Source organism: Aegilops tauschii, chromosome 4 (genome assembly GCF_002575655.3).
Source record: "Aegilops tauschii subsp. strangulata cultivar AL8/78 chromosome 4, Aet v6.0, whole genome shotgun sequence".
Classification (NCBI taxonomy): Eukaryota; Viridiplantae; Streptophyta; class Magnoliopsida; order Poales; family Poaceae; genus Aegilops; species Aegilops tauschii.
In genome coordinates, this window is record NC_053038.3 from 213,844,140 (window position 1) to 213,856,590 (window position 12,451).

At 44.6% G+C, this 12,451-nt stretch overlaps 1 protein-coding gene across 2 annotated transcripts; it reads left to right on the forward strand.

The window, feature by feature from the left end:
- Positions 1–3,410: 3,410 nt before the first annotated feature.
- Positions 3,411–5,929, forward strand: LOC109765175 (uncharacterized). 2 transcript variants are annotated; one of them, XM_040387018.2, is made up of 6 exons: positions 3,411–3,758; positions 4,053–4,619; positions 4,759–4,831; positions 4,948–5,038; positions 5,186–5,403; positions 5,491–5,929. In XM_040387018.2, the coding sequence occupies exons 2-6, from the start codon at positions 4,594–4,596 to the stop codon at positions 5,611–5,613; spliced, it is 531 nt and encodes a 176-aa protein (XP_040242952.1). In that variant the 5' UTR covers positions 3,411–3,758; positions 4,053–4,593; the 3' UTR covers positions 5,614–5,929. The 2 variants fall into 2 exon arrangements, with proteins under 2 accessions (XP_040242952.1, XP_045083170.1); XM_045227235.1 differs by having other exon boundaries at positions 5,192–5,403.
- Positions 5,930–12,451: the final 6,522 nt, after the last annotated feature.

Genomic DNA, 12,451 nt, shown 5'->3' on the forward strand with positions numbered 1-12,451 from the left:
ACCAATGGGCCCCGCTCCTCTGACCACCTCACTTCGGGGTTCACGCGCCCTCTCACGCGCATGACCTCACCGTAAACCACTAACGCGTGGGGTAAGTCAAGTGTTATCCAGAGATAAGAAAGGAACGTCTCACGGGCGCTCCTCAGAGCTTACGCATTCTCGGCTGTCGAATCGAGAGCTTGATGCGATTTGGACCGCCCGATCTCGCTTCGGGACGATCTCGACCGTCGGATCAAAACTGAGGCCGTCGCAATGAACCGTGTGCGTCCGGTCGTGCCACCGCGCGTAAATAGTCTGCCCCGCCGGGGGCATTTTCTTCATTTCACGCACTAGGGGTATAAAAGGGCGGCTCGCGTGGAGATGACCTAGCAGCCTCGTCCTCCTCCCGCACACGCGTCTCGCTCCTCCTCTCGCACCCACGCCTCGCTCCTCCTCTCGCACCAGCGCCTCCCTCTCCTCCTTCCCCGCCGCTGCCCGGCCTCCTCCCCACCCGGGCCTCCCTCTCCTCCTTCCCCGCCGCCGCCCGGCCTCCTCCCCACCCACGCCTCCCTCTCCTCCTTCCCCGCCGCCGCCCGGCCTCCTCCCCACCCACGCCTCCCTCTCCCCCTTCCCCGCCGCCGCCCGGCCTCCTCCCCACCCGGGCCTCCCTCTCCTCCTTCCCCGCCAACGCCCGGCCTCCTCCCTACCCGCGCCTCCCTCTCCCCTTCCCCGCCGCCGCCCGGCCTCCTCCCCTCACGGCCTCCTCCTTCCACCCCTCCGATCTGGCGCCGCCCAAACCCTAACGCCCCGCCCCGGCCTCGGCTCCCACAGGAGGGAAGGAGGAATGGCGAGGCGAGGCAAAGGCGGTGGCGTATGGGACGCGGCACGGGCGGCGTGCCCCAGGGGGTCGGCCTCCTCCTCCCCTACGCGGGCTTCGATCGTGGATCTTTGGGTCATCTGCAGGTCAATCCCTCTTCTCCACATACTTTTCAATCTTCCTTTAGGGCTAGGTGTATGCTGGTATGACCATGTGGTTTTTTAGGTTCGCTATATTCTGTTGTCGCGCGTGGTGGTGTGTAGGCTGGGAAGTGAGGGCCTTATTTTGTTTTTTCTTGTCTTTGGTAAAAGCCAAAAGTGCTACGACTTGTTATTGGTGGAGCAGAGATTTATGTATTTTATTATTTGTCTGCATCCTTGTAAGGCGTGTGATCATCTGTTGGTGGAGTGTTGGTGTTTTTGTTGCTTTCAGTCTAGCTAGGCTCCAAGGAAGGGCCTTTTTGGATCTGTCTTGTTTTCTTATTAGCTTCTTGTCCAGGGAAGCATTGGATCTAGGTACGTTTTTTTTAGAGAAAGACTATATGGGAACCCCCTACAGTATAATTGGTGCAACAAACCAAAATTGCAAGTACCATGCCTTGAACCTGGGTGGGTGGGAAGGCATCAGCCCCTTCCCACCACTAGGCTATGCCTTAATCTGCTGGATCTAGGTACGTTCTTAATGAAACATGCCATTGTTGTTGTGGAGAGGTTTAGGCCTGCAAGTTTGTCGGGGTTGTATGATAATGAGGAGTATGCCATGAGATGCTTTACTATTTTGGTGTGCCCTTTTTGTTTGGTGTTTCTGGATAAATGAATGGACCTGCTGAGAGACTAAGGCAAATATAGAGGGAATGGAGTTTTGGATCTGTCTTGTTTTGTTGGTACCATGTTGTCCGGGGGGCATTGGATCTAGCTACATTTTTTTAATAAAGTATGTCTTTGTTGTTGAGGTGGGGTTCAGGCCTCACAGGTGGGTCATACGCTAATTAGATGGATTCATATTTTTTGGATGAATAGATGGATCTTGTGGGAGATGAAGCCTACAGATTTACTATATGGATCAGATGATAGCCGAGGACTAGAATGGATTCAATTGTCTTGGAGATGTTTCTGTAATATGATAGTTAGGAGATGCTTTGCCGCTTCAGTTGTGCCCCTTTTGATTGGTATTTTTGGATGAATAAATGGATATTCCGAGGGATGAAGGCTAAAATATATTCAGTTGTATTCCTCCTGTGCTGCCTTGTTGAATGCAAGCTGCTCCATCTAGGAATCTAGCAGTTTTCCCTACCTTGTTTGAAAGCTTTTTCTTCGTGTATGTGTGTGTGCTTATATTATGTCTCTAATTAATTAGGTGGATGTACCAGTGTCAGTATTGACATGGTTGCGTCTTTCTTTATATTCGTTTAGATCTTTAGTTCACCGCACAGTGCTGATTTTTGTTGTTCCAAACTGAAGCTCTTATGGACTGCATATTATACTAGATGATATGAAGGTGTCCAAACATGTGGCATATCAAGATTGTCAGGCTCTGGTGTTAGGTCCTGGCAGATTAACTATATTATTATCTACTTCAGGTTTTTGTGCATTTGGTTCTGGTTGTTTTGATCTGACTAAGTGACACCTAGGTTTCATTGATTTCTTGGGATTGTTCATTATCTTGAGCCATGCCTGGTACTGAATCTGAATGTTTCCATCTTCGGTACCATGGCACGGCATTGGCGGCGGCGTCTTGGTGAAGAAGAGGACGGCAGTAGCTTAGGGAGGAAGATGACACTGGCAACTTGCAGTGTAAGAGGCTGACGATGCCGCCGTTGATGTTCTCCGGCAGTACCTATTCAGGTATATTTATCTTCTGCATGTGAACTTCTACAAAATTATGGGCTTGGTATTGCATGCTTGACAGAATCTTAGCATTGTCATCTGGTCAACGACCTCTTCTCATTGTAGTTGACATGATAGTTGTTGACAAGCAGGCGATGTGTGCCATGATGAGAGCAACGCAAGTAATGGTTGTGTTAGTGTTGCATATACATCACCGATTGTGTGTATCTACTTCTCAGTTGGCAGAATAATTAGTGGCTCACTAATTAAACAAGCATGGATGCTAGAGATAATTTGTGGCCCCCTAATTTAACAACCCAGGATGCTAAAACTGTCTACAATGGAGCTAATTAAACAAACCGGGATGCTAAAACTAATTAGTGGTTCACTACTTAAACAAACCTTAATTGGTCGGCCCGCGATTGGCGAGGCGAACATGGCAGCAACCAAACAACCTCATGATATAGACAATATTTTTGAGTCAGTTATAAGGTTTTGGTTACATTGGGAATATAGAAGCCAATTATCAAGTGATGCTTATTGGCAAATGGTAGTTCAGAAGGTTATTGTTCATTTATGCAGTCTTATGATAAGGTTAAGGGTTGACTGCTCATAGAAGGTTATTGTTCAATCCATGGATACAGTCTAGCATCTTATGATACAAAGAGAATATGCTAAGGTATCACTTCACTGATGCGAACCTTTTTTCCTTTTCTTGAATCTTGCTGCCATGTATGTGTTACTTGGAAATTTAGCCCTAGAGCATGTGCTTGGGCATGGTTAAACATTGTAGAATAATTGTTTGATGTATGTGGTGTTCTTTATTTTGTGCAGAGGGCACACTGAGAAGGTTTCTTGAAGCAGCCAATCATTACAACATAAGACTGCTGCTACCGGTAATTGCTGCCTTTTGTTCTTTTAATTCAGTAGTTCTTTATTTAGTGCCATTATCAAAATCTACTCCAGTTGTGTTATTTGATTGCCTCTAGTTTTTTTACTGGTCAATAATCCACTTTTGGTATTTGATTTCCTTCATTCTTTTCTTACAGGTCATCAATATTTATTCTGTAGGATAGCACATGGAGCATTACAGGATTGTATGTACTAACCATCAAAAACAGTACCTGGAAAATGAAGTATGACTATGTGTATCTATGACAGATTATTTATTTATTGCCTTGAAGATGTTTTCTTCCTGACTGTTGCTTTATGTTTGCTTCCTCGATTAGCACCACCATCTTTTTTGGACACCAGCCAACATCTCTTGTAGTATCACTGCCAGGCATAATTCTTGTAAATATATTATGCAAGCAAACTCCTGATTGATGGACCCACTACCGATGAACTATGTACCTCCATTTTACACACATTCTCGGGTACCAGTTTTGTACTCTATTTCTTATTGCTCATGGCAAATGCTGCTGATACAGGTACTCCTCTTTAGCGTAATGGGCCACCAGATAAGCCAGTTCTCTGCAATGCATGTGGGTCAAGATGGAGGATAAAGGGTGCGTCCGTGAATTAAACACCGGCGCATAATCGGGAAGATACTGACGCTGGCGAAGCTGGACCTGACAAGCTAAAGCTCAAGGGACAAAAACGTCCGAAGAAATTACCAAACCGAAGCATAGTGAAGGATGAACCATGGTCTGACCGGCGCTTGTTGATGATCTCAACTCCATAATGCACGAAGAGCGGTTATATTGCCTTTCAGCAGGATCAACACAGGAAGACCTACTTTATCATAGCGAAACTCCTGCTGGATCCTTTGAGATTGGCTATGGAAGCGTGCTCCTTCGACATCCAAACACAAAATCAGAGGAAGAATCAGAAGCGAACTATGTTCCTGCAGATACCAACTGATACATTACAAGTGAATCCTATTCAGGTTGTGGCTCATTCATTGCGCATAGTGAAATCAAAGTAGCGAGCAACCCAAATACTGTATCTGAGAAGTTAAAGTGGTCACTAATGCAGACAAATGATGGTGCTAAAAGGTATTTTACACTTGTTAGCCTGAAATGTTTGTACCGAGCATTGGTTGCTGCCCTTTGTCCACGGTCCCACATTCAATACTAATTCAGAGAAACTATTATGGTGCGAATCAATGTAATTAATTTTTATGTCTTTTTACAGGGATGAGCTTCATTACTCGAACAAGCATATCTTGGAGAGCGCACATTCAGCTTTTGTTTTGGTAGCTTTAGAGGTACCCTATCTGACCTACGAATGCCTTTTGAGTTCACCTTGCTACATGTGTACATCAGCCTTTGAGTGGTTTTCTCTTCCCTTACTGAGTGGTTATGTATCTATCTCTTTTTTTAGGAAAATTACAGTAAGGAAGTTGGAGGCCTTATCAAGTCCAACATGTGGTCTCTGAAAAGACCTTATGAAAGCCAGCCACAAAGCTTCATAGGTCAGCACTCTTGGTTCCTCTGTTTCTACACTGCACATACATTTTGTAGATTCTGCACTTGATTTTCATTTAGTTTTTGCAATTTCTGCACTTGGCTTATTTGCAAGTAACATGGAGATGTCTTGTGATTTTGTTCTTTTTGTGAAGATGCAGAAGTGAGAGGAGGAGCCATGAGAATAGCTCCTTCGAGATCCAGGGCTGTGGCTTCTTCTTGTCAGTTGAGAAGAAGCGTATTTTTGCCGAAAACTGGCAATGCCACCGGAGCAGCAGCAACATCACTCAACCTGTTCATGTTAGCCCCAGATAAATTATCATCCATGCTGAACCCCGCGGACAAGGATTCTGACCAAGACTCGCTGCTGGAGGTTCGGTCCAGGTTAACCCATCTCTCTCTCTCTCTCTCTCTCTCTCTCTCTCTCTAACCCCTACTCCTTCATTGTCTTGGCTTGCAGGTTGCCGCCGTCGCGGAGCTGGACGAGGTCATGGCGTCTTCAAGCTTTTTTAGGCTGATGCTCCTCTGTCCACAGAATCTCGGAGCAGCAAGGTGTGTTGCTGCTACTCCCTACACCTCTTGATGTTACCATTCTCCATCCACAGCTACCATTTGGAGAAAAAGCTATCCAGAAATAAGATTCACGGGAGCCCTCGGACGCTCACAGAGCTCAGCACAATCCGGCCGTTTTGCTTAGTGTAATCACCCAAGTGCTTAGATTATTGAGTAGTGGAAATCATGTGGTTTTGCCTTACTTTCTTTCTCATTTTAGATCCTGCCTTAACCATACGAAGTAGTTTGATGCCTGACAAATAGGTTGAGCCTATAAGGTTGACTGTGAAAAATAAACTGAGCTTATAAGTTTGACTGCCATGTTATTGACTTTCTTTTGACTGCAACCATCTCTCTCCATTCCTATTTCTCAAGTGGGAGTAGTGTCACTTCCAGGAAATAGGTCTCTGTATGCTTAATGCATGTACCTGGATTCCTTTTTATAATGAGCGTAATGTTTATGCACTTATAATTCTACCCAATGTCAAATAATGGAGAGTAATTCATTTTTTGTATGCGTGGACTCATATTGTACCTAATCTGGAAAACATTAAATGACATGATTGCAAAGAGGTGTCAGCTTGAGATTGACCACATCTTTTGTATCTACTGGAGGCCGGATCTCTCTCAGTTCACTCAAGAGCACCTTTGTTCCACTATAGCTCAAAACGTAAGAGGCCAGAGCCACGACGCGAGTGCGTCTGCCTCCCGTTAGGAGGTAATTCGAGGCGGCGGATGTTATATATGCCCACTCTACCATTTTAGGTATCAAACATGTAGAGTTAAATCACTCATTTCCTATGTCCTTTATTCTTATTACTTTTAGTCTCCAAATGATATAGGAGTTTCTGTTGGTGCTCTATTAACATGATTAGATTTTGTATTTTTTTTCTTCCTAAATAATACCGCTCCTGCAGATGCATAGTTTGGAGAGTGATCCATTCCATTGCATATGTCACTAGTACGTGTCGGTCCTAAACAAACGGGTTTTAACCCCTTTCCGCGACGGCATTTGGAACCGTCGCCAAGTGAGTGTGGGCGATAGGGGGTCCTTCCCACACGACCCAGAAACCGTCGGGGATAGGGAGCCTTGATGCATACAGTTGTCCCTATATAACCGTTTCCGATATCTCAAATATCCCAAACGCTTCATCCTTGCTACTCGTTTGTGCTTGCATTGCCATCGCAGTCGGAGTTTTGTGGTCCTGCCTAAAACCAGGCAGATTCCAGACACGGGAGTTTTCCAGGCAGATTCTAGGCACGGGAGTTTTACGATGCTTGGCACATCACAAACAGTTCATGATTATAAACCGTGTACGATGGGTAGACAATCACACACATTTAGTTTTCCCGCACCGTATGTGATAGTGTCTGACATCACACACGCTTTGCAAACGGCAACTGTGTGCATGCTTGCACACGTTTCCTCTCTGTGAACCGTCTCGGATTATGGTGTATATCGCAAACGTTTGTGTTTTACCAACCGTGTGTGCCGTAATGACCTGCACAACGTAATTTCGCCCTAATTTAATTGCTGCTATTTAAAATTGTACCTAATTTAAACTTGAAAGTAGGCTATAGCTTTATTCATATCCATCAGGTTCAAACAACCAATGCATTATTCGATTCACAGTTACATATGTTTAAGAATTACATAAGCACCAAATAAATAATGATGTACCAGGGTTCTATACTTGTACTATTACAGATGGTAAAGAAAGAGGCGACAGACATTCCAGTTGCTGAACAAGGTGAAGCGGAATGGCCCTATTGTGCTCTCCTGGATGCAGAAGGCATGCAGGACTCTAGTCCAACCCCTTGTGATGGCCGGCCGCCAATCATGTAGTTTGATAGGTAATCTTGAGTAAACTGTTTCAGGGTTCTTACTTACCATCCTGCAGTTCACTGTTGTCTTGCATAAAGTGTAAACAAATAGTTCGATTGACATCTTTTGACCCATTTTAATAACAATCTTTATCAGTTTCCTCACTTGATGCTGGTTCATGAATATCTCATTGCCCCATACGCAGAAAGGGTCGAAGTGTGGATCTTTGGCAATGATATATGTACCTAAAAGCACCAAGTTAATATTAGAAGCTAAACAACAATTAAAAATGATGTAGTACAACACTCCATCCATCCATTATATAAGATTTTATTACATGTATATCTAGACATCATCAGAACATTAAGGTAACACTCTTCCTTGTTGCTATGTAGCCTGGGATTGCATATTTAGTCATTCAGTACAATGCATGTTGCTAAACAACAATTGAAAAACAAAAGGCATGTTAACTGTAATATCCTTAACAGCAACCAAATATCGTAATTCATAGTGGTATTGTTGAAACTGTTATTGATGAAATTGAACTACACGGCAAATAGTTGCACATATAGAGCATCACATTGTGAAGAACTGAAATAAACAAGTCACAAGGACATCTCTAGGCGATCCTTAAGAAGTTAAAGGACTAAAACCCTTAGTGGATATATATATATACTCCAGCAATTTTTGGCCTTTTCTAGTCGATCCCCTAAACTTAAGGTTGTAAACTTTAATTTGATCAAGTTCAACCCAAAGTAGCATGCATTCAAACATAAACATAGATAGTTTTGCATAATCGAACATAAAACATAAATTTAAACTAAGCTAAACTACTTTTGGTCGAAGTAGAGGTCGAGCCAATCCTTCCTCGTCATGTACGGTGTGCCGCGAGCCGGGTCCGGGCCAGTACCGTCGTCGGGGTTGTTGGGGAAGGCACTCCTCCACTCGTCGACGTCCATCTCCTCGTCCTCGGGGCCCACCTCAACGCCCTCCGCGCCACCATCGCCGCCGCCTTCGACCTCGTCATTAGAGGAGAGCGCGATAACCTCGCCGCCCTCCGCGCCACCGTCCTCGCCGCCTTCGACCTCGTCATCGGAGGAGAGCGCAATAACCTCGCCGCCCTCCGCGCCGGCAAAGATCGCCCGCTCCGCCTCCACGAGCTCCGGGTGCTGCCGGCGGAGCTCTTGCATGTAGGCCTCATCGGCGGCCTCGGCCTCGAGGCGCTCCCATGCCTCGCAGTCCTCCTGCGCCATAGTCGAGCTCACCACCCCTCGCTCCGGCGGAACGAGGTGGACCGGACGTGTGCCGAAGGGGAAATTGAGCCTAGCTGACTAATAACCCACAAGTATAGGGGGTCGCAACAGTTTTCGAGGGTAGAGTATTCAACCCAAATTTATTGATTCGACACAAGGGGAGCCAAATAATATTCTCAAGTATTAGCAGTTGAGTTGTCAATTCAACCACACCTGGATAACTTAATATCTGCAGCAAAGTATTTAGTAGCAAAGTAGTATGATAGTAACGGGAACAGTAGCAAAAGTAATTTTTTTGGGTTTTGTAGTGATTGTAACAGTAGCAACGGAAAAGTAAATAAGCGGAGAAAAATATGTGAAAAGCTCATAGGCATTGGATCAGTGATGGAGAATTATGCCGGATGCGGTTCATCATGTAACAGTCATAACATAGGGTGACACAGAACTAGCTCCAATTCATCAATGTAATGTAGGCATGTATACCGAATATAGTCATACGTGCTTATGGAAAAGAACTTGCATGACATCTTTTGTCCTACCCTCCCGTGGCAGCGGGGTCCTAGCGGAAACTAAGGGATATTAAGGCCTCCTTTTAATAGAGTACTGGACCAAAGCATTAACACATAGTGAATACATGAACTCCTCAAACTACGGTCATCACCGGGAGTGGTCCCGATTATTGTCACTTCGGGGTTGCCGGATCATAACACATAGTAGGTGACTATAGACTTGCATGATAGGATCAAGAACTCACATATATTCATGAAAACATAATAGGTTCAGATCTGAAATCATGGCACTCGGGCCCTAGTGACAAGCATTAAGCATAGCAAAGTCATAGCAACATCAATCTCAGAACATAGTGGATACTAGGGATCAAACCCTAACAAATCTAACTCGATTACATGATAAATCTCATCCAACCCATCACCGTCCAGCAAGCCTACGATGGAATTACTCATGCACGGCGGTGAGCATCATGAAATTGGTGATGGAGGATGGTTGGTGATGACGATTGGAACATCCCAAATTTTCAATTTGGTATGTTATACATAAATCATCATTGCATATCATATTTTATTGCATTTTGACAAATCCTCGATAAATCCTAAGCAACTCAAGGACCCTCGGAGAGAGTTAGGGATTTTCTCGAATTTTCATATTTGATTTTCATCAAATTATAAAACGAGGATTTTGGTTTTAATTATTTTCTCTCCGGAAAAATATTTCATTTAAAAAAAATAAACGAGAGGAGAAAATATGACTTCTCCAAAATAATTGAAATACTGGAGGAAAAGTGTTAAAATCATTTATTGGATTTTATTCGGATTTTATTTGCAATTTTATTTGCATTAAAAAAATATTGCATGTTTTCAAAATTTATTTTGTGTCAAAAAAATGTTCACCCTATTCTAGATTTTCTAACTAGACGGGGAAAATTTGTTTTATCTTTTTTGGACTTTTATTTATTTTTCTATGAATTATTTTCCGTGGAACATTAAAAAAAAACTGCGCTGCGCCCGACTGGGCCGAGCCAGGCCGCCGGCCCACGCCCGTCGTTTCCTCTCCTCGCACGACGCCCCGCCGCCGCGCCGTGTCCATGGCGGACACGGGAGCCGCCCCCCCCGCCCGGCTTGCCCCTCCCCCAAGTCGCCGGACCCCCCTCCTATATATATAGCCCCCCTCCTCTCACCTCACCCCGCCGCCGCCGCATCGCACCCGCCGCCGCCCGCACCAAAGCCCGCGCCGCCGCCGCTTTGCGCCGCCGCCGCCGCTCGCCGAGCCGCCGCCGGAGCACGCCCCCGACGAGGTAGCCGCACCTCGCCTCGTTGCCGGTTTTGTTTAAAAAAACCGTTCGTTTAAAAAAAACCCTAGATCGGTTTTTTTTCGTTTTTGTTATTTTGTGAGCGTTCACCGACTCGTTCGTTTTGACGAACGCGTTCGTCGGTTTTTCTCTGTTAACGAACGTCCGTTCTTTAACCGTTCGTCCGTTTTTCTTTTTCGTCAGATTTTTCCGCGATTATCTCAGATTCGATTTCTGATCGAATCTTCGTTTTTGTTTAACTTTTCGCTCGTTTATCGGAATCAGGCGATTCAAGCGCCTAGAGTTTCGTCTCAAAATTCTCTTTCCGTTTAACCTACTCAAACAAGTTTTTGCTACTGTAAAATTTTACCTAGATCCAGATTAGTAAACGAAGCTTGTTTCTTTCACCGTTTGACTTTCGTTGCTTCGTTCGAGTTGATTCTTTTTGCAAACCGGAGTTCTTAAGTTGAACTTTCTGGTTGGATCTTTCATTCGAGTTTTACCTGTGCATTAGATGAGTACTGATTGTCTGCTTGTTTGTTTGTGATAGAGTACCCGGAGTGTGCCGCTTGTTACTTCGAATCGCTAGGTTTCGCGGATCATCAGCAAGGCAAGTAACACTTTGATCATATACCTTCCATACCCAGTTTTTATTGCATTAGATCTATTCCTCAAACATTGCATGATTAGGATCTAAATAAATTGTGGGTATTGGGAAGTTGTTGAGGTAGTACCTATTACCTGTTTTGTTTATCAAACCCTTGGGAGTTACTTCTACGTTGCTATTATATTGCCATGCTATGCTCGTAGACGTGGATTGGGTTTGAGAGATTTTCCATGACAGATGTGAGATTGTTAATTAATGGTTTACTTAAGGTGGCAACTAAAACTCACATCTGGGTGGATTGAGGTACCTGGGTATTCCAGGATTGCCTGTTTTTCTTTTGGACCGCCACCCAGGTTCAAAGGGATCATGAGATTATTCATGCTAGAAACTTCCGTGTGCAGCCGCAAGCTATTATGGGCTCTAGCATAGTTGACTAAGTTGTGTGAACTCTTACAGTGGTAGACTAGCAGATGTAGGGGAAAGTAGGTGTAACTGTCTACCCATACGTAAGGTGCAAACACTTCTGAAAGACTGTGTCTCGGTCATCCGTTACTCAAACACCATGTAGTGCGAGTAATCCAACGGAGGAGATCGAGTCTTGTGGGGAAAAGTGCACAAACCTCTGCAGAGTGTACAAACTAATCATGGTTAGCCGTGTCCCCGGTTATGGACAACTTGAGTATCTAGTACTTGGATTATCATGTGAATCTCATCACCATGTTACTTTTAATTAATTTTGTTGGGTTAATAATGATTCTTAATTGGGATTGAGATGCTGTCACCCATCTCAATGTTTCACAACCACCATGATAGTTAAATAAAATTTATTCCTTTGAAGTAGGGAAAAATTGGCTTTTCGCAAAACTGTAACCATAGAGCTTTCCACCAGCCATATATGCATGTAGTATAGCATTATTATGTTCATTATTCTCTGTGTGTTACTTTGCCAGCATATTCTATGTGCTGACCCGTTTTCGGGCTGCAACGTTTCATGTTGCAGACTTTTCAGACGACAAGTAAGGTGCCTTAGGTCGTGGTCTTATACTCAGTGATGCCGCTGGAGTTGATGGACTCACTTATCTTCCAAGTCTTCCGCTGTTATCATTTTTAGATGGCCTTAAGCCATGTTTATCATACTTATTCTCTTTGGAGATATTCAATGTAATAAGTGTGTGATTGCTACTCTGTTATAAATCCTCCATTTGTACTGTGCGTGTCAGCATTACTGATCCAGGGATGACACTGGTGCACAGCAGCACAGGCCATTTGAGGTCTGGTCGCTACAACGATGGCGATGGATTCCCCTCTCCGGAGCCCTGAATGGACTCCAGATCAGCCCTCCCGAAAGAGATTAGGGCTTGACGGCGGCTCCATATCGTA